The following is a 23,176-nucleotide window of genomic DNA, read 5'->3' as shown; positions in this document are numbered from 1 at the left end:
AGGAGGAAGAAGCTGGAACCGATCCCACAAAACCGGTTTGCCACAGGCCGCCTCTCGCTCACTGACTGTATCCACAGCGTGCAGAGTAACACACCTAATCTGATCAATTTTATCTGCAAAGTGCCTTCAGGAGGCCTTAGAATGCTCCAGTGGTTCCGGAGCCACAGGACCGACCAGGCTCCGGACCACTTGGAACAGCCTCCTGGGACAGCACTCTGCAGACACGATGGAGGCAGCATAATATTCCTTTTTTGCTGCCTTCACCGCTACGTGATAGGCTGAAGATACAGCTCTAGCCCGTGTCTGATCGTCTTTGGAGCAAGACTTCCGCCACCGGCGCTCTAGCCGTCTCACCTCCTGTTTCAGAGCTCGTAACCGCGGATTGAACCATGGTGCAGTCCGAGCCCTGTTCAGGGGGAGAGGGCGTTTCGGAGCCACCTGATCTAATGCCCCAGTGATTGCGGCATTCTAGCCGCCCACCAGGGTCTCGACCGAGTGGCTGTTGGCGTGCCCCAGAGAATCCCCAAGCGCGTTCAGGAATCCATTCGGATCCATAAGATGCCTGGGGCGGACCATTTTAATGGGTCCTCCACCCCTGCGGAAGGGTTGTGGAACCGAGAAGTCCAACGTCACCAGATAGTGATCTGACCATGACAAGGGGGTGGTGGATATACCCCCGACTTCCAGATCACTCCCCGCTTCTCCAGAAACAAACACAAGGTTTAGTGCATGACCGGCTACATGGGTGGGCCCAGTTAGAATATGGTGCAGCTCTCAGGAGGCCATGGTCTCCATGAAGTCCCGAGGTGCTCCTGTGAGGATGGCCTGCGAATGTACATTGAAGTCCCCCAACACCAGTAAGTTAAGGGACTGTACACGCACATCAGAGACCACCTCAAGCACCTCGGCCAGGGAGTCAATCGTGCAGCGGGGTGGACGGTACACGAGCAGAATCCCCAGACTGCCCTTCGGGCCCAAACTCCAGTACATGCACTCAGCAACCTTGGTCTCCCGGAGAGGGGGTCTGGTGAAGACCAAGGACTCTCGGTAGATAACAGCCACTCCCCCTCCCCGATCCCCAGCCCTCGGCTGCTGTGCATACGAAAATCCAGCTGGACACATGGCTGCAAGGGTTGGAGGAGCAGCCTCGGCCAGCCAGGTCTCCATAATACATGCCAGGTCTGCACCCTCATCCAGGATCATGTCATGGATGAGGGAGGTTTTCTGGGTAACAGACCTGGCATTGCAGAGCAGCAAATGAAGGCCAGAAGAGGGGGTCACGCCTCCCCCAGCCATCCTTTGGCTCTGGACAGGACCGGAGCAGGGGACAGCTTCTACACATCTCTCCCTTGTTCCCCTTACCTGGCATGGCCTGCCCCTAGCGCTCCGCCAGTGCCTGCCGCCCAGCCTCGGTATCTTCTGGCCCCCAACACTCCCCCCACTGCCTCCATCAGGTGGACACATGCCCCCTCGCTCCCGCCTATCAGGCAGGCTACCCACCCCTAAAACCACAACAAAATCCCCCAGGAAAAACACACACACACACACACAAAGCAGACTTGATGGACGCGCGACGCCGACCCAGAGAGCGGCGCCAAATGGAGGGCACAGAAAGGAGGCGTAGTGCCCGGTTGGCGCGCAAACAACAGCTGCGCCCAGAGGATCCAAGGGAAAAGGGGAGGGACTCTCCCTAGTCCTTAAGTTCAGGGGTCTGCCAGTAATTCCCTTTCAAACGGGGACCAACTGTTCCAACTTAGGGCATAGGTATTCTGCTGCTCATATCTAGTTGCTAATGGTAGAGTTGTTAAGTTGTAAAAGAGGAATAAAGCTTTGAAAAGAATCCCTTTGTCTGTGTCTGGACTTGGCTACTGGATTAGACTGAGAGAGGCCTCCAAGGAGCCCTTGACAGGTGCTCATCTCCATTTCTAAGCCGAAGAGCCAGCGCTGTCCGAAGATGCTTCCGCGGTCATGTGGCCGGCATGACTGAACACCGAGGTGCATGGAACGCTGTTACCTTTCCCGCCGAAGCGGTACCTATTTATCTACTTGCAATTTCTTGCTTTCGGACTGCTAGGTTGGCAGGAGCTGGGACTGAAGACGGGAGCTCACTCCGTCACACGGCACTCGGGTCTTCAACTGCTGTCCTGCCGACCTTCCGGTCTGCAGTTCAGCATCTTAACCACTAAGCCACCGCGACTTAGTGGTTAAGTGGTTATCTGAACAGTAGCCATTCACAAAACATGGTTGAGTGATAACACAATTGTTAGGTGAGAATGCAAGAGATAGAGCTGAATTCCATGATAAATTACACATCAGCAATTTTGTGTTATCATCTGTCTTTAAAATTCCTTTGGTCAAGAATGGCCACCCTAAGGTCATTAGTAGAGTCCCCTGGATGGCTGCAGGGTTCCCCTACTTATTTCTGAAAGTTCTGAAGAAACAGTATTTGACCTTTGGCATCCATAGGCATTTAAATTGTGTGTAACAATGGTCACTAAGCATGTAGAATCAGACAGTGCCCTGGCCAGAAATATAGGCTCTTCTGTGGAATAATTGTATACAGTCTAAAACGTGGTGGGAAGTCATTGCCTTCCCTCTGCCTTCACAAATTGACACCACTACAGCCCACATTGTCACTAATGCTGAACTAATTTGGGCTGGATCTACACTTACCACCTTTTTTTTCTTCCAATGAGGTTTCACCGCCCGCCTTTCACACTACGCAGTACCCACCTCGAATTGGAACCGGAATTTCCCACTTCCATGCTCCCGCTTTCAATACCCTAATATCCTGGTATTTCCCCTTAATGTGCTCTGATTTTCTGACTTCGCTACTGTATCTGGTCTTCGAAGATCATGCCTCAATTAGAAAAAAAAACATCGCGGAGAAGCCCCGATTCTGCGAGGATAACGCCGTAATTTTTAAAAAAACATCCGGAGTGGGGGATAGGAGGGGGTAAAACTTAGCCTCATTTGAAGGAATAGAACAATACCCTGCTCAATGCAGGAAGCCTGATTCCCAGGCAGTAGCCCATCCAACTACTGACCGGGGCCAACCCCGCTTAGCATCTGAGATCAGACAAGCACACGCAGGAAAACAGCAGGAAAACCGCACAGAGCTCGAGTGTGAACCGAGCTTGTGCATTCGATAAAGCACTGCAACAGAGAAAATGGGTGAGTGTGAATAATCACGTTTTAATGTGAGAGCGTTTAACCCAACGGGACACTGAATTCATTGCGATGGTGAGTGCAATGTAGATCAGCCCTTGGTGGTTATAACCAGTAGGGTTGCCACTTTGCTTCTTGGTTCAGTTCAATAGACATAAAATTGTTCCAGAGTTTTCATAGCGAAGCTGTACCTTCCCTAATATCTATCTGCGTCTCCTTTGAAAGAAAGATCCACTAAACATTTTCAGATGCTGGGATTTATATAGGCTAGCATGTGTGAACGTTTCTGTGTGCATCTCTTTTTATATCCATCCGTAGGGTGAACCATAATCACAACAATGCATACACCTTTCCCATCTGTCTCTTTCCACCACCACCCCTCCAATGTATTCTCTAATGCTACACACACACCTACAAATAGAGTTAAAATGTCATACAGACAGATTGAACCAGCCCCCCGAAATCTATACAGCATTCCACCAAAGCAGCAGAAACATCTTGCTTTGCTTCTAATCCACTCTTCCATCCTTGCCTGAAAATATGTGCTATCTCCAATCTAAAAAATAAAATAAAAAGTCAATGAGTTAATACGCCAATACATTTCCTTCGCAAGTGTTTTAAACCAGATTATTACTCTGATATCTGATTCAAAGACAAGACAAAGGCAGGGGAAAAAATCTTTTATAATTAGAAACATTCCCTTGGAGGCAGGATATAATTCAGATCATGTAGAAGATAAACATTTATTCAAAAGGCCCTTTTCTCCCAATCCCCCCTTCCCTCAAAAAAGAAGAAAAAAAGAACACAGGGTGACTAGGTTTTTTGCTGCTGTTGATAAAAACAATTTCCTAACCAAGAAGTGGGGGGGGGGAGGCGCAATAAAAAAGCTCAGTCTCAGCTAAGCCAGCTGTTGGGATAAGTTTAACTGTTCACTTCAGATGCTGCATTTTCTCTGAGCTATTTACAAACGGTGAAAAAAGAGAAATCTCAAGGCATAAAATACTCAGAGCAGAACACTCAACACTCAAGAGCACCTCTATTTAATATTTTTCTCTCTCTCTCTTATATACACACAGAGAGAGAAGGAGGAGGAGAAGGAGGAGGAGGGGAGGGGAGAGAAAAGTGAGCTCACGTTCACACATTGGTAAAGAGGCTGGTCTTGCAATGCCTTTGAATATTTTACTTTTTGTCAGTTTCCCTTCAGAGTCATACACACACACACATGCTGAAGTGAACCACAGCAATGGGCTGCACTGGAAGATCTGAAATCTGATCACACACAATTTATCTCTCCGATTATCTCTAGTACATACCTCTGTCTGCTATATAGACAGACACACATATACACAGAAAAGAAGGCAGGAACGGAATCAGCCATACCATCACCACAAAACAGATCACCTTATCTCTTCTTGCTTCACACACACACACACACACACACTCACTCACACACACACACACAAATACACAGAGAGAGAGAGAAAGAGAGAGAGAGACTCACAAATCTCTTTCTCTCCTGGCTTCCCCAGAAGATTTTGCTGGCTGTTTTTCATGGAGAAAGTCCAAGGAGAAATGGAGATTGAGAGATGGGAAAGAAGCGAAGAGATGTCAGACGCAGAGAAAAAGGTGATTCATGAGACATGGAGCAGAGTGTACACGAACTGCGAGGACGTTGGGGTCTCCATACTGATCAGGTATTTAAAATGGCACACAAGAAGCCAAAAAAAAAAATTAAAAGTAACATTGAGGATTGGCTCTGCTTGGGAATGATTTCACAGCATTTTGATTTCAAAATGTGAGAGGAGGAAATAGAGGGGGAATACCTCTGTTATTGTAATTGATGGGTATCAATATTTCAGCCAGAAAGGTTGTCTAATTCTGTGTTTACAAAGTGGGGGGTTAGAATGGATCATTGTATGGCATTCTGCTCAGTGGTTCCGACGTAGCTCTTTGCTAACAGAATTATATATACACACCAGATTCCTGGGTGAAATAACACAACTTATGAGCCAAGACAAATCCCAAACAGGGCTGCCGAAGCTTGTCAGTACCATCTGCTCATCAGCTGGGTTGCAGTGTCAGTATGAAAGATAATGCTGAAGTTGTCTCCTAGGACTGGCATAAAGGTTGTGAGTCGAGGGGGATGGAGTGAGGCAAACACTGGCAGGTAAATGAACACTGGATGCAAGGTGGCTTAGCCTGTATTAGAAATGTCATGGGGAAATGGGCATAAAGTAATGGATGGCGAACGTCACAGAAATCTATCAGAAAGCCAGGTGAAAGAACCAGTCTGTTTATATGTGGCCAACCACATGGAACAAAAAGGCAGGAAGTGGAGACCCTTAGTTTAAAACAGGCATGGGTTCGTATCAGTGAGTGAACCATCAAAGCCATGCAAGCATCCTTAGCCTATCATAATCCAATCTACTTCGATGGGACCCCTAACTCAAGGGAGGGGCTGTAGCTCAGTGGCAGAGCACCTGCTTGGCATGCAGAAGGTCCCAGGTCCCCGGCATCTCCAGGTAGGACCAGGAAAGAATCATGCCTGTAACCCTAGAGATCCGCTGCTAGTCAGTGTCAATAATACTGAGCTAGATGGACCAATGGTTTGAGTCAGTAAGGCAGCTTTGCAGCAAATACCCCTCCCCCCCTTATGTGTCTTGTGGCCTTCTCCCTGCTAAAATGCCCCGGAGTGTTATTTCAGTATCTGACCTTGATTCGTGTTTTTGAAACTTCAGAGGACTCTCTTGGGCATAGCACAAATGCAAGGGGCTGATTGATTGATTGATTGATTGATTGCATTTAAACCCCGCCTTTTTTCCTCTTGCAAGGAACCCAAGGCGGCTTACATTATCCTCCTCCTCCTCCATTTTATCCTCTCAACAACAACCCTGTGAGGTGGGTTGGGCTGAGAGTGTGTCCACTACACCACACTGGCTCTCTTCTTGCTGGTATAAAAAGATCAATGCAGGTGAGAAGAAGAACGGGCCTGAAATGAGCGTCAAAGACAAGAGCAACAAGCTATCGGAGCTGATAAAGGAAAGCCCTTTGGACTTTGATCGAATGCTCCAGTTGCAAACACAACTGTACCAGTTGTTTTTTCTTCAGTGGAGCCAAAAACAGGTTGGGGGGAGTGTTGATTGGAGAAATGGTACTGGGGGAAGGGTTAACGCCTTCCCCCAATGATGCTATCCAATTTAATTCAGGGCCTCCCCCAGCTGTCTTTCAGTAAAAAAATGTTGGGAAATCTAGTGAGAAATCTCCCATATAATACTATATAATGTATAGTTTGTCCCTAAGGAGAGAAGTAAATCTGCACCCAGAGACTGTCAATACCCCGCACCCATTTATCAAACTAATTCTCCCTAACCAACTGTATTTTGAGCTGCTTGAAATGTTATATCAGTCTGTTTGTTTATATCAGAACTTCATAGGTCCCAAAACTTCATAGTTCCACAGAGCTTGATTAAGATCCTTCCTTTAGCTTTGAAAGCTCCATGGTGTTGCTAATGTTTGGAATACCAGTCACAAACCAAGCCAAGTTTAGGTACACCTATCCCAATATATCCTTCCAACTTCAAAACCGCCTTGAGTGCCACTTTCTTGGTGGAAAGATGGGCTACAAACCAACATCTGTCAGTCAGAGCTCACATTCAAGCAGCTTTTTTGAGCTCTTGAAAAGAATTCTCCTGAATTCTCACAACATGACCCATTTCTAATTGAACAGCAATCTGCTGGGATCTTTCAGGTTTAGGACATGCTATTCTAGGGCAACCAGTTTGGATAAATGATTCATAGGACCTTTTGGTCGCTATGGTGATTCTAATTTCTAGCCCCCTCTTGAATGAGGAAGGGGATATAAGGTGAGGTCAGGAAAGTGAGGTCAGGCTTTCCATTTGTTTCTCTCAGCTGGGAAGAATAAAACTATCAATTCCTCTCAGCTCATTAAATTAAGGCGCAGAATATGTTCATTCTTTACCTGCTTTGCTAAGGCACAGACATGAATGGTTACAGCTTGAGAAAGCTGGAAGTTGTATGCAAAATATCTTACAACACCTGGGCACACCTAAAGCAAAATGGACTATGTAGCATAGACTTGTCTACAATGACACAATCCTTGGATTTTTCTGTAGCTTTATTGTTACCTAATACCTATTGAGTATTTCCTTGCCACCGAGTCAGCTGTGTGTGGAGGCCACTTAGGACCAGTTTTTAGTCCTATATTCAGTAGCCACAAAGCAAATATACAACTATACAGCAACCAGATCACAGATAAAATGTGGAGTGATTGCTTTCCCATTCACCACCTTATTGTCAACTTGAGACACACTTAGGGAACACACACGTGCATGTGCACACATAATAATACATGGCTACTTTTTAGCCATGCAGAAGTGCCCTTTGATTATGGAAACTGCTCACTGGTGTCAAAAAGGCACAATGTCTTAGAGTCTCAGGTCCCAGGCTGCTGACATACAGCATTGGGTACCCTTCCTTATAAAACACCAGACGCAACAAGAGAACAGGACAATAAATATAAGCCATGTCTTACACACAGTGATATCCCATGACATCAGAAACTCACATAAACCAGCCTTTTAACTTTCACAACCATTGCCTTCATGAGTGATAAAAATATGTAAAACCATCCTGCTAAACTAGGGCAGCCTTGCAAAGAGGTGCAGACCCAGTGACTTCAACTGCAAATTCCTTAGATTCTGGATTCCTGGATTCCTATCAAGCAGCTGGTTTTCACTGACCTGGAGTCAGATGCAGGTTGTGTCAAATGACAGCAACGGGTCAGCTTTATCTTTCAATATGACAGGATGAACCTAAACACAGATCTGTGTATGACAAACTGAAGCAAACAAACAAACAAATGGGAAGCCTTTGGTGATTAGAAATGTTGTTGATGGTGGAGTGCAAGACTGAAGTGTCTGCTCATAGTAAAGAAGTCAGATGACTTGTTTGCCATGTGCAGTGAGCAGTGAACGGGAGTAAGAGCAGCTGCCCTCCATAGGGTAGTCATTTAGTACAGTTTAAGGATCTTGAGAAGAAGTGGTGGAGGGAACACTAGGGTAGTGTGAAACCTGTCCTTTTATTTTCACACAGAGCTTTCTGCTTGCCCATGTTCTCAGTTAGCTAGTGTATCTCAAATATCCTTACTTTTCTAAATTACTTCTGCATATGCAGAAGTAATTCCCCACCCACCTGCCCAAAGCACTTATGCAAACTAATGCATATTACAGAGTGGGCTGGTGTATGGGGTGCTTCCAGATGAGACTTTTAAGGTGCGATTGCCCTTCCTCGTTCACAGAATTTTACAGGGGGCCCAGATGTCACTGTCATCCATTAGTAATCCTCCCATGTTTTCCCACCGCCTTCCTCCTTTTTTCTTACTGAGAAAAATCCATTCAGGAATACAGAATAGCCGCACAATGCCTTCTGATGGTTAGAGCTAGGATCCCTCTGTATGTAAGCACCCTGTATGAGCAAATACATGTACCAACTTGCTGGCTGTGTCATGATTTCCATTCCATTTTGCTGCCTTGCCTTGAAGCGTGAGCACATGTATAATTCGAAAAGGGAAGAGCAAAGTTGGATCTGCACAGGTGCCCAGTTTGTTCTGCAAATTCCCAGTTACAGACCCAGAAAAGTATCATTTTGTTTGTGATGGCTTTTGTTTATTTACTAGGCTTTATCCATATATGGCCTCATCTAGCTCTAATTGCATGTAGTTTCATGTGATTAGTTAATCTATTTGTGCATCAGAATGAGCATCTCGTCGAAACTAATGCAACCTTGATGGAGAGCTGCACTCAGATGTGCATCCAGCTTTGATTTTCCCATCCCCGCCTAGCTCCCTCAAGAGTTTGCACACCCATCTGCCAGATTTCCACCACCACCCCTCCTCCAAAGGAAAGTAAATTGGATAGAAATGGACATAAGGAAGGTTCAGGATAATTGTCCACCCCAGCAGCACAACAATGTCCACATCGGAAATTGGACTTGGCAGATTATTGCGGCGTCCCGACCTGATTGGGTTTGTCTGCCAAGCCAACACAATGACCATTAGATTTACAATGTCTGTACAGATAACAATGTAAGGTTATAAAGAATTGGCAGTGAATTCAGTGCATGTACAAAATTACTGCAATATCAATAGCCAGCTGAGGATGTTTGGGGGGGGGGGGGACTAATGGTAGAAAAACTCAAGAATGAGCAATGGAGCTAATAGACAGGAACGTCACAGCCTACCTCTTTCAGCGCTGAAGCCGTGCAGAATTAATATCAAAGCAGGGTTCCACAGCATTTTGAAAAAAGTGAAGTGATCATCAAATGGTGTTTGTGACATTGCTCATCAGATCTAAACATCACTTAGAGGAGAAAAGGAAGAAAAAATAAGTCGCGATATTAGCTGCACTTAGTTTAGTTCTCTCAGACAGGTTAGGGGCTTTTGAATTCATTGCTCCCCCTTGTCCCCCCAAGACTAATTCGTAAAGGCAGTAGCAACACTATTTCTGGGTTATTGTGCCAACAGGAAAATAGTTCCTAACCCAAATCTGGCCCAACATCTTGTTCCCTGAGGTGGAAAAGCAAATGGTGCCCACCCACTCCAAGCCAAGGTGCATAGTATCCAAGTAATGTTGGCATCTGAGGCAGTAAATTGCACAAGCACCTCTTTCCCTCCTTGGCAGCACAATACAATAATAATAAAGAACAATTTGCTGCCCTTTATGACACCCAAAGTCAGTGGCCTGAGGCACCCCCCCCCCCACTCTACCTAATGGTATAGCTGGCCCTGTCCTAACCAGAAACCAGTAGGTAGGAAAGTAAATTACATTCAGAAGTACATTCTGCTTCTGGAATGTTGTGGCAGCAATAGGTGCTAAAAGGGGACAATGCGACTGAGTGGGTAAATGTTTTGGTCTTCAGTTCAAATCCCTGCTTAGCTACAACATTCAATTTGAACCATGACTTTTCAGCCAAACTTAGCTCACAGGGTTGTGGTGAGAAGAGAATAAGGTAAAGCTTATCATGTACTTTTGACACGGAAAAATGCTATAGAAAAGGCACAATGAATCCTAGCTAAAATGGATGTTTCTCCTCAGCTTTGAGAGGCTGACAACTCAATTCCAAACATATTTGTTTCAATATATGTCTCACCAATAACAAACAGGAACAAAATTCCAAGGAAGTAGAGGATATGTGAGTCTCATGACTAAGGGCAACCATTTTAATCAATCATAAGATGACTTCCTTGAGGCACTTGTGTGCAACTTAGTCTTGTGAATTCATTCAACATGGTTCCAGAACAGAAAACAGTCTAAGTGTTCAGATGTCTTCACAATTCAAGCCTGCCAAACACTGGTTGACATGTGATGAGCCATGCCCAATGTCAGGGTGTGCATGAATATTTGCCATATGGTAATGGCAAAAGATCCATCTTATGGTTTGTGGGGAGGGGGGAAGTGTGTGAGAATAGAGGAAGGCAGGAATTTGTCTCTGAATGGTGCAGGCTAGACGTTTTAAAGCGTCGATCCCTGCGGGGGTGGCAGTCTCTGGGCACCACTTTGAGTAGCAAAATGTATTAGGCAAATATAATCATAGGCACTATACATAAACTATTTAGACCTTAGGCAGTCCTATTGCCTTTATCAGGCCTCTGGGGAGTAAATTAACTGCGTTTCAGTTTTAATTGAAGTAATTACTGACTCTTTGGGGCTGTTCACATGTCACGTTAAGCCATGGTGGCTTAGAAGCTATGCACAATAGCTTATTTTGCAAATAGCCTACTGTGAGCCCCCACATGATCAGACAAGCTATGCAGCATAGTTTATTCCCCCCAGCCCCGTAGTCCTCCTGCCCGGACAGACAGATATCCCAGCTTCATTTGTGGATTTTCAAGCCTTTGCTGGGTCCCCTTTTTCTGCCCATGTGCAAAAAAAGGGGGGGGGGGCTCTAAATCCTTGAAAATTTGTAGAAATGGGATGACATTTAATATACAGCTTCCCCTTACGGAGAGCCACCATATGCACTACTAGATAAATGCGGGACTTTGCATTTTCATGGAAAAGTGAGGATTTATCCACATGTGAAACAAACTGTTTGCTTCCCTTCCTTTCCTTTCCCACTCCTACCCCCTCCTCCACTGCTGAGTTGAGAAGGGGTGGCCTGAATGGAATGGAGGGATGCTTACACTGCACCAGAAAAGAAAGCGGGGGGTCCAACTTCTTGAAAGTTTGCAGGAATGGGACAAAATTTAATGTACAAGTTCCCCTTATGGGGAACCACAACATGCACTACTGGATAAATGCAGGACTTTGCATTTTCATGGAAAAGTGAGGATTTATCCACATGTGAAACCATTTTGGAACCACACCAGGGGGGATGAGACTTATTTGGAGTCAGAGGGCATTTCTACACCAGCCTAAAATCCTGGATTTAAAACAGGGCTTTCTGCTTCTGTTTGAAATGTAGGATCACAACTCCCTTTTTCACGTGCTTCCTTTCTCCCTTCCCCTTTCCCCTGCCTTCTCCCTCTTCTCTGAGTCTTCCATTATCTTTCATTGATCTCGCTCCTCTTCTTGCCACTTTTCCTCTTTTCGTGGAGGAAACTGAAGTGGAACACCATGGGGTAATTTGATAGCTCATGATCTGCGATCTATTTAAAAACAGAACAAAGGGCATTTAGTGCAGGAGGGTCATGACAGGGTCACGGCATTATGTAAAGAGCCTGCAAACTTCCGTAAAGGAGCAATCTCAATCACAGGATAAAAGCTCTGTGTGATGAAGCTAGGGGTATACGAAACCCCGCTTACCTGGCTCCGCCAGGTTCCGCAGGTGGGGGGAGGCGATCCGTTTCTCCCCCTGGAATCCTCGACGGGGGGGAGGCGATCCGTTCCTCCCCCCTGGAATCCTGCCCGGCCGGCTCTGCTCTGCAGCCAGGCTGCAGAGCCACTGGCCGGGCCAACCTGCAGCAGGGCCTCCAGCTGCTGCCGGGCTGCTGCGGACACAAATGGCGTCCTGTGTAGGGGACACCATTTGCGTCCCTATGCAAGCCCATGATAGGCTATGTAAATATTTACGTAGCCTATCACGGCTAAAGAGGGAACGCAAATGGCGTAGGGGACGCCATTTGCATCCCTGCTTTGGCCGTGATAGGCGACGTAAATATATATGTAGCCTATCACGGGCCAGCCTAGGGATGCAAATGGCGGCCCCTACGACGGCCGCCATTTGCAGCCGCAGCAGCCCGGCAGCGGCCAGAGCCGCTGCCGCCAGAGCCGCGGCCGCGGCCAGGTAGGCTCTGTTTCGCAGGGCTTTCGTGGGGTGGTGGGGCAGGGGGCTCTGTTCTGCCACAGATTCCGGGGGCCAAATTCACTGGAATTTGCCCCCCCAGGATCCGTGGCGGAATTCTTTAACATCCCTTGATGAAGCCCAGAAACACAGCTGAATGTGGCAAGAAAACAAGTTTGCTCAGAGATCGCTCGAGAGGAGCAGAGTGGCGGCAGCATTTTTGGCTGCTCTTGCCAAGTAGCTCTGTAAGTGATCTCTGTAACCCACTCTGGTGCAACAAGCGACATACCAACCCACCATAGGTAAAATAACCCTTACTGCAGATTGTGGGTTCCCAGGGTAGCTTATTTGGGGGAAATAACCCACCATGGGCGGGAAAAGAATTTACAGAACACTCTAAGCCATCATGGGTTAAATAAACCATTGTGGTTTATTTGACCCATTGTGAGTTAATGTGCTGTCTGAACCCAGTCTTTGACTGCCTCAGAGAATGCTCTTGCCCATCACAGGCTCCTTGTCACAAGGGGCAGAATCCAATGGGGCACTTACACCCCCGTCAATTGTCTTCCACCCTGCTAACTGCGTTGTGCAAGCGGTCCTCACCACTTGTGCAATGGCGATTTAGTGCTTCCGGGGCAACCTGAAATGAGTGGAAATGCTCGTTTCTGGAAGGAGGCAGGTTGGCAGAGCTTGCAGAAGGCAAATCCATCAACTTGCCTCCTTCCAGAAATGAGTGTTTCTGCTCGTCAAGGCTTCCCTTAGGATGCAGTATATCTCCCTTTTGTAAGCAGTGGGTCCTGCTTGCGCAGTGCAATCCACGGGACCCACTGCTTGTAGAAGGGAATCAGCAGGGAAGAAGAGAATTGGAGGGGGCGTAAACGTCCCATTGGATTCTGCCCCAACACTCCAGAAGCACTAAACTAGGGCATTACACCTACAGTCACTGTATTCACTGAACATATTTTGAACCTTGATCTTCAGCAGCTTGATGGGAATAATTTCAGCAATAATCTTTCTTAAGAATTGTAGAGAATCCATTTTCTAGGTCTTCATAAAGGATTTGATATTATAATGGCATCGTCATTCTTCTACATAATTTAAAAACATTTCATTACAAAAGATTAGGATAATAATCTCACATTAGAGTGCAATCCTATGCATGTTTAGGCAGAAAAAAGCATGCTGAGAGTTGTAGGCGTTTTTCTGTCTAAACATGCATAGAATTGCACCTTTAGATGAGTAATAATCTCAAATTACAAGTTATAATAATGCCTTTGGGCCAGAATAAATAGAACATAGAACAAATTATATACATGGAGGAAGAACACTAAGGTGTAACATTCAGAAGGTCAGTGGAAAAGCCTGCATAGCTCTGAAACATTTACCAAGTTGCTGTCTGTAACCCAATTATAAATCACACCACTTTCACAGTGAAATTTTACAAATCCTTTCAAAAGCCGTATCACTTTTACTTGTAAATTGGAGACAAACTCGGCATTCACTCTCCTCAGTTAAAGAATGGCCAAGCTAAGTCCTCCATGGTAAATACAGGAGAATAGAAATGGAGGCATATTTTTGACAGGCGTATAAACTTTTCTCTCATTGTTTGTATGCCTAATAAATGTTGGAGTACAACTAAAACCCAATACAGATGTGCATACTGCCAGTAATCTCCACAGGGCAGAGAGCAATATGAAGAAGGTTTATTGATATTTTCCAAAGTGCTTAAGAACAATCATTGCCAAGCAGTGGTATTGCATGTTTTGACCCCATGGGCATTGTCAGCACTATGAGTTAGGAGCTGTCTGAAAGCTTATTTGCATATACACAACCTTTTATCCATGGCTGCTAAATCAACTAACACTGCACCAACTTTTTGTTGCTGATTTACCCATAAAAAACCCTACCTTCCACACCTCCACCCATTTCTTCATGCCTGTTCACAGCCATTGTTCCTCCAAATTGCTGTTTCTTCAATGCCATTAAAACACAGACACACACTAAAAACCTGGAAGGGCTTCTTCAGCATGAGAACCCAGCTAATTCAAGGGTCAAGCAGTGAATGTGCTGACTTCACAGTCTGCCATGTAGCCAAGCTGGTTTGGCTATGAGATGACATCACTGAGTGACGGCATCACTGATGACATCACTGACAACATCACTGAGGGCAAAGGAAGCCCTTGCATTGCCCTCACTCTGCAACTCATGCCAGCGGCTTCATTCCTGCCAGTGCTACACAGCTAGACTTTTGCCCTAATCTGCATGACTGAATGTTGGTGGTATGTGCATTCAGAGGTGTATCTGAATAAATGGCTGGATCTACACTTACTGCCTTTTTCGCTTCCAATGAGGTTTCACCGCCCGCCTTTCACACTACGCAGTAGCCGCCTCGAATTGGATCCAGAATTTCCCACTTCTCTGCTCCCACTTTCAATACCCTATCCCGGTATTTCCCCTTAATGTGCTCTGATTTTCCGCCTTCGCTACTGTATCCGGTCGTAGCCCCCTCCCCCACCTGTCCATATGCGGCGGTGTATGTATTTCCGTCCTGTCCAGTCACAGCTCTCGACGGCCCCATGTCTTCTTCCAGCTGCTGATCACATAGCTTCCTCAGCAGCCCCTGTTTCCTCAGCAACAAGCAAAGGGCTTGATGTGTTCGTGCTTGTCTGATCTCGGAAGCTAAGCAGGGTTGGTCCCGGTCAGTGCTTGGATGGGAGACCGCCTGGGAATCAGGCTTCCTGCACTGAGCAGGGGGTTCTCTCCCTTCAAATGAGATTAAGTTCGAAGCTTCAAAGATCATGCCTCAATTGGAAAAAAAAGCATCGCGGAGAAGCCCCGATTCTGCAAGGATAACGCCTTAATTTAAAAAAAAACATCCTGAGCAGGGGATTGTTGTTGTTCAGTCGTTAAGTCGTGTCCGATTCTTTGGGACCCCATGGACCATAGCACACCAGGCCTTCCTGTCCTGCGCTCTCTCCCGGAGTGTGCTCAAGTCCATATTCATTGCATCGGTGATGCTATCTAGCCATCTCATCCTCTGCCGTCCCCTTCTCCTTTTGCCTTCAATCTTTCCCAGCATCAGGGTCTTTTCCAGTGACTTTTCTCTTCGCATTAGGTGGCCAAAATATTTGAGCTTCAGCTTCAGTATCTGTCCTTCCAATGAGCAGTCAGGGTTGATTTCCTTTAGGATTGACTGATTTGACCTCCTTGCAGTCCAGGGGACTCGTAAGAGTCTTCTCCAGCACCACAGTTCGAAAGCAGAGCAGGGGATAGGAGGGGGTAAAACTTAGTCTCATTTGAGGGGATACAACAACCCCCTGCTCAATGCAGGAAGCCTGATTCCCAGGTGGTCTCCCATCCAACTACTGACTGGGGCCGACCCCGCTTAGCATCCGAGATCAGACAAGTGCACACAGGAAAACAGCAGGAAAACAGCACAGAGCTCGAGTGTGAACCGAGTTTGCACATTCGGTGAAGCACCGCAACGGGGAAAATGGGTGAGTGTGAATAATCACGTTTTAATGCGAGAGCATTTAACCCAATGGGACACCGAATTCATTGCGATGGCGGGTGCAATGTAGATCGGCCCTATATCTCATTCAGTGTAATGCAGCAACATTTAAACTCTTGCCCTTATCCATTTAATACTAAATTGCAAAAGCGCAATGTAATGCATTCTGTATAACAGAAATGTAGTTGCTCCAGATGCATACACTTATTAGTATTTTATTAACATTTCTATACCACCGTATTTGCTAAAAAACCATCAGTCTGAAACAGTAGTGTAGTGGCAAATCCAGAAGTGCAGGGTCCCTTCGTGACAGTCACAGCCACGCCCCTTCTAAGATTGTACAACCTTGTAAGATATACAGCCTTCACCTGGGATCCAAAAACAGTGCAGCTGGGAGAAAGGCAGGGGTATTTAAATTGGACATCTGAGAAAAACACAGCGGTGTTAATCTTTTTCACCCACTCACTCACTCCAACAGAACGTTTTAGGTTTTCAAAATATGATACACTATGGAAGCTTCACCCTCTCAACTCAGCCCTTCTCATTTAAACAGCCCCCTTGCACACTCCCTTAGCACCCCAACATTACCCATTAGCCTTCCCTAAGTGCCTTCATTATATCTCTCCCATCCCGCAACAGAAACGTCCACACACCCAGCTGGATTGAAACACACACACACACACCTTCTTTCTCCTCTCCCCCCAACTGGTTTTTTCCTGTTTCCCTCCCCTCCACCAGGGTTTGTTTGCCCAGATACATGCCATCCTTGTACCAAAAAGTGTAGCTGACAGACCAGGTTGCATTTGGCAGTTCTGCTTACTGTAGACATTAATGTTCAAGAATTAACAGTGCAATCCAATGGGTGTTTATCTCGAATTAAATTTACAGAGATCTTGGGAAGGCAGCTAAGGCCGCAGTCCTACGCATACTTATCTGGGAGAAAGCCCAATTGGCAACTGAACATAGTGGGACTGACTTCTGAGTAAACATGCATAGGATTGTGCAATAAATCCTAAAAACTGGCACAAACCAGCCACCAGCCCCACTCCAAGAGTAAAAAATGGTGGCAGCGCAGTGGCAGTGCCCCCCCCCCCCGCTGCCATGGCCAGCAGCAGCCCTGAATGGGTGGCCGGTGTTGCAGGAGACGAGGGCAGTGCCAGGTGCACAGGCATGGAGCAAGGTGGGTGGAGAAGCCAAGAGCTGAAGAGGAGAAGGGGGGGCGAGAGGAGGCTGCAGAGCTCCCTCAGGCTCTCTCTCTCTCTCTCTCCCTTTGGCCTGCAGCCAAGAGGCAGCCGCCTGCACCCCTTCTGCTCCCTCCTCCTTCCCTAGCAGACTGCGAACGGGCTGGGGGCCGTCTTCAAAAAAAGTGCCAGAGCGATGCCCCGGCATGACTCGCCACCACTACACCACTGGTCTGAAACAGAGGTGGGCAACTGCTCTCCTTGCCTCCCAATGGCACCCCTGTGCATTCCCTGCAACCCAAGGGTTTTAAGTACACTTTCATCTCCTGAAAAACAAACCCAACACTTTGCATATATGTCAAGATGTACTCATATTTATTTTAAAGAATTGGTGAGTAGCCAACAACAGTGTTTAAAAGGGCATCCTGGGATAGTTTCAGGAAATTACAAACCTGTTCCAAGGAAATTGATAGAAAGCATTATTTAAGCTAGAATGATTAAACACATGGGAAAACAAGCCTTGCTAAGGAAGAATTCTTGCTTGCAAAGGGACCTCTTGCTTAACCAACCTTTTGGGCCTGCCCTATTCCCCTGGACTGCTGCCTTTTGGAACATGACCATCTTGATTATATACCTGCCTCTGGCTCCTCTGACTTTCTTTAACTGCTTTAGGCTGCCTGGGGAATACTGGGAGTTGTAGGACTTTTTTTGTCTAAACATGCATAGGATTGCACCCTTAGTCTTGGATTTTGGCCTGAGCTGGACTATATATTCACCCCTGGCCATTCCAACTAACTGCCCGCAGACCTGAAATGGACTGTGTAGTGAGGCAAATTAGACAGATTCATGGAGGATCGATCTATCACTGCCTAACAGCCTTGATAGCTAAAAGAAACCTCCATGCTTAGGGGCAGCATAATGCTGAATCTCCGTTGCTGGGGACATATAATGGGAGATGGCGGTGGCTGCCTTCATTCCCTGCTTTTTGGCTCTCCAGACGCCTCTGGCTGTCCACTGTTAGAAACAGGGTGCTGGACTAGGTGGACCCTTGTGTCTGATCCAGCAGGGCTCTTCTGTTCATAACTGAACAGTTCATTATATGCATCACTTATTCCTTCATTATGTGTATGTATATCTTACCCTTCTTCCAAGGACCTGAGGGTGGCATAATACTTATTTCACACATGTGGGAAGTGCAGTTGTCACTTCCCATATGACAAGAACAGACCAATGAGAGAGACTGAGGGGTGTGCAGGGAAAGTTGGATAGGGAGAGAAAGAGCACAAAGAAATCCTGATTAGGAAATACTTCCCAGATCCCTTCCCTACTCTCTTCCCCCAGGAGCACATTGGCACTACTCTAGCAAATGTGCGTGCACCCTCAAAGCAGGAGGTCTGTGGCTGGAACCTAACAGTACCTGCGATAGCAGCTCTCTTGCCCAGGCTGGCTCCTGCCTGCATATTTCACAGCTGGATAATTGACAATCGCTCCCATCCTGGAGGAGAACTAGGTCATATGGAGAGGCTGTTGGGAGGCACATCAAGAGCAAAAGCAGCCAGCATTGTACTCAGCTTGCTGTCACTGTTTTCTTGCCAGTAAATAATTCCACAGCTCAGCTACTATATATTTGGGAGGGTTCGCTGTCTGTGTCACTGGATCACCTGCATTTAAATGTGCCAAAAGTCATCACAAGAGAAGCAGTGTGACCCAGTGGAGAGAGTGCTGTGCTGAGCATGGGTTTCAAATCCTGCATCAGCCGTGGAGTCCTTGTTCAAACCACTCTTTCTCAAGCCCAAATGTTTTTATGTTTATGATATATATTGTAAAAGGGGCTTGTTACTGAGCATATATGTAAATAGAAAGATGAATATTATTCTATACAAAACTCAATTAAAAAAATTTAAAAAACAAATAGATAAAAAAGGATTGCAATATACTTCACTTTCTCCCGGCATTATAGAAGTGGTATGAAAGTGAAAGGGCACATCCAGACAGCAGATCTTTCAGAGATCAGGATTTCTGATTTACTGCATTCACAACCACAAACCACGTGAGGATTGTATCAATCCACAGTCCAAATGGCATATTGAGGGATTTTAACACAGTGGGGGCAGCACTGGTGGCACAATGCCAAGGAAGGAATCCACAGGGACTGTTGTAGAAATACCCTTGCCCCTGTTTTCAGGGGAAGGGGAATAGGGTTACTTCTTCCTGCATTTCCAGTTTAACATCAAACTGTACAACCAGCAGTATGGGGTTTGGATACAGCTGTATTGAAATGTGATTACATCATGACAAACCCAAGCGTATGATATGCAATTATATAACTGGCACAGATGTTAAAAATAATAACTGGATTCCATAAAGACCTAGACAAATTTATAAAGAACGGGAATATCAAAGCATATTAATTTACAAATGGTCAGTGTAAAAGCCCTTCATGTTAGGGTGCCCCTAAATCATGAACTAATGGAACCTGGGATTGACAAACAATGTAGGGGGTATGCTGTTGTACACTTTCCCCTATAGAATGGACAAATATTAAGGTACAGACAGGATGCCTGCTTGCATGTGGTGCTTATAATACCCTGATCCTCACATGAGCAATTTGATAATTTAGTTCCTTTGATATAAAATAACTAAAACTTTCACCAGCATCTAGCACACTTCTCAATTCATGTCTGATCACAGCTGCGTTACAAACATTTATAGAGGACTTTCAGAGAGATCTGACAATGTGCTGAAATCAGGTTCCCTGTCAAAGTCTCTCCTAACTTGCAATTCAGTAAGAAAATAGCTTTTTCAGTTGCCAATTCCAAATTGGCAACTGAAAGGACAATGAAGAAATATGGAATCCCTATTCCTTCCACAGTGCTGTACATCATTTAAAAAGTGCTGTCTACATTTACATACTATGAAGTGGTACTGCCCTGGAGTCAGGGATGTTTTCTCAAAATATGGGATGACTCTATTGGCATCTCCTGTATCTTTCATTGGGTCTCAAAAGCTGATTTCTGATGTCAGTGGTGTGAAGCACCTTGGACAGCTTCTTTAGAGTTCTGACTGGTTCTGACTAAAACACGAAGCGGATTCAGTGCCCCACCGACATCGGAGCAACCAGCCTCCACTGAACCCCGCTATGTTTGGGGGTCCTCCTGCTTATTCTGCTGAGTGGGGCCCAGGATCTCAGCCCCAAAGTCCGACCATGATGGCACCACTGCCAGCCTTATGTGTTTTTAAAGGCTGTTCACACTCGGTTGGATGCTGTATTGAATTATTCTGCAGTAGTCTCTCCATTGATTTAAAAGCCAAGAAGGTGATTGATTGTTCCTTTGGCAAAGTTATACGAGAAAAATATTGCTCTTCTCAGCAGTTGAAAATATACTCCATAGGTGCAGTTTGTGAAATGGCAGGCTGTGCACCACAGGATGTCTTAATCTTTATCCACATGCATTTACCTACATGTGCACTAGAGATAAAACCCATCCACTCAGAGATTTAACGTCTAGGGCTGTTCTACATGAGGCTTTTAACCTGCCACTTTACTGAGGCTTCTTCTTCCAGATTCTTTGTGGGATTAAGATCAGCTCCTGTGCACGTGCTTTTTTTCAGGGGTTTCTTTCTTTGCCTTTGTAGATGTTCCATTATACAACCACTAGGTGGCACTGGGGTATAGTAGAATTGTGCAAATAGACAAGGTTTTCATAGAGCCATTCACAAAAATATCAGACTTTCCACATTAGGAAAAAAATGCTATAATGGTTGTAAAGCACGAGAAAGGCCCTGGATGATGACAACATCATATAAAGCACTGGCAAACTACTGTGAACGAGGAATCATGAGTGCACAATAAATGCCTCATGTAGAAAGGCTTCTAGAGACCTTGGGGAGCAACTGGGATCCTGGAAAACAGCAACGCTAGCAAATCACTCTAACAACATTTGAATAACATGTCCTCAAAAGGCAAAAAATAAAGACAGAACAACAACACCTGGAGGGTCACAAGTTGCTCAGCCCAGCCCTTGCACAGATGTATATTGTGAAAAATCATTGTACTCTGTAATTCTGGTTATATTCTATTGTTTCCTGCTACATTAAAGTAAATTTTAAAAGCCATTTAAAAATAAGATTTATTTGTTTGTTTGTAACATTAATATACCGCTCCACATCTAAACAGATTCCAAAGTGGTGAACAATAAAAGGTAAAATGAATAAAAGTAAAAAAAAAAAAAAAAAACAGAATACCAATAAAAACCGTTGCTAGTCAGTCAAGGAATGCTTCTTGAAATAAAGATGTTTTCAGGAAGCACCTAAAACAACACAATGTTGGTGCTTGCCTGACCTCCAAAGGCAAAAGACAGAGGCAAAGGAATAGATCCAGCTTCTAATCTGCGAGCGAGCAGGAGCATTCCCTGTGTGGAGTTCCATTCAGAACACTCCTGTCAGCATGGGGTGGAGATTATCATTCTCGATTTCCCCCTCAGTCTGAAACACCTGGCACCACCTCCTCCACTGTTCCAGAGAGATGCCCAGGCCTCCAGAGCAGATGGGGGGGGGGGCAGAGGGGACAGAAGAGGGAGGGAGGAATTGACAAAGTTTGCCACACCCTCCACAGTTCTAGCAGAATTTCTCCACTGGATTAGAAGCTTCCCACGGATGGAAGGAACCCATCCATACCAATGTAACATGAACTGAACGCTGCAGCCCCAAGAAATCATTTCTGAAGCCAGAGAGGAAACAACTGTTCATCCTATCCAGGACTGGACATTCCAGGCATCAGGTGTAAATTACAGGGAGGTAGATTTAAATTAGATACTAGGAAGAACATTTTGGCTGCAATCCAGTTCAGTGCTAGGTGCACTGAAGCCCATTGATTTCAATGCTGGCTTGTGGTCTACGACTGTATTATAAGACCTTATTTGTTTATTTTATTTATTCATTAAATATATATACCATGCAACTGGCAAATGCCCTCAGGATGGTTTATTGTAAAAACAACACCCCACCGGTTTTAAAAAAGGCCTTGGCAGTCACTGATATGGACAAACAATTAAGGTAAGAGAGTTCATTCTGGACATTATTAGTATCATGTGATATTTAAGTAGTATTTTTAAGGTACCAAGGACATCAGTATTCTATCTTATCTCACTTATCTATCCTCATCCACAAGGTAAATTGCAGAATGGTAGCAACCATGTTACAGCAACATAGATGCCCTAGTGGCACTTTAGAGACTCGTGATGAATTGCTCTGTGAAAGAGAGACAAGTTATACAATGAATTATACAAACATCCCTTCATTAAGACCTCTTCAACCTTGGATAAGAAGTAGGTTAAGACAACAGAGATAGCAACTTGCCTGTAGTCACTGAGCGAGGGCTGCTGCTTCAGGCATTCAAAAATAAAACCCTGCATCTAAGGCACTTCTACCTAGGACTTAATATGCAACCTGTGTGTAGATCATCATGTTGTGACATTCATGTGCACAGGAGTTTGTTTACTTGTGCATGCATTCGCTGGGAAGCTATGATTGTACAAGCAAAGAGGAACCTGAATTCATGGCTGCACAGGATTTTAAACCTAGGTTACGCTTGTTCGGGCTAACAACAAACTGCCTACTGCACCAGACTCACTCCCTTTATTTTATTTTAAATAAATTTTTAATTGTGAAATTTCAACCAAGCAAAACTATAAAGTGGGAAAACATTTGTAGCTACATAGATCTGATTATATCACTCCCTTTAGATAATAATCCCTAGTTCACATAGAAACCTTAGATCAGCCTTCCCCAAACTGGTGCCCTACAGATGTTTTGGACTTTGTTTCCCATCAGCCCCAGCCAGCATGGGCAATGGTCAGAAATTCTGAGAGTTGTCATCCAGGTAGGGGAAGGCTGCCTTTGATCCTGTAAGCACAACTCTAGGGCAGTGCTGGCTTGTGGTTTTGGGGCCTCTCAGGCAAGGGCTCCCTTAATCTGGAAGAAACAGAGTGAGAATTGTCTTGTGCTGCTTCTGACT

The 23,176-nt window shown here is 45.5% G+C and overlaps 1 protein-coding gene across 2 annotated transcripts in view; it reads left to right on the top strand.

The window, feature by feature from the left end:
* The first annotated feature begins 4,376 nt into the window (after positions 1-4,376).
* Positions 4,377-23,176, top strand: part of CYGB (cytoglobin) — a 77,410-nt gene continuing 58,610 nt past the window's right edge. For both annotated transcript variants that reach the window (XM_084838198.1, XM_084838197.1), the window contains exon 1: positions 4,377-4,862. In XM_084838198.1, coding sequence (XP_084694324.1) covers positions 4,720-4,862 — 143 coding nt within the window. In that variant the 5' untranslated portion in view covers positions 4,377-4,719. The remainder of the gene's footprint in view (positions 4,863-23,176) is intronic.

Source organism: Heloderma suspectum, chromosome 2 (genome assembly GCF_057233095.1).
Source record: "Heloderma suspectum isolate Gila_16-S chromosome 2, 16-S_ref, whole genome shotgun sequence".
NCBI lineage: Eukaryota > Metazoa > Chordata > Lepidosauria > Squamata > Helodermatidae > Heloderma > Heloderma suspectum.
Note: the sequence above shows the minus strand (reverse complement) of the source record. Positions and strands in the feature narration are given on the sequence as shown.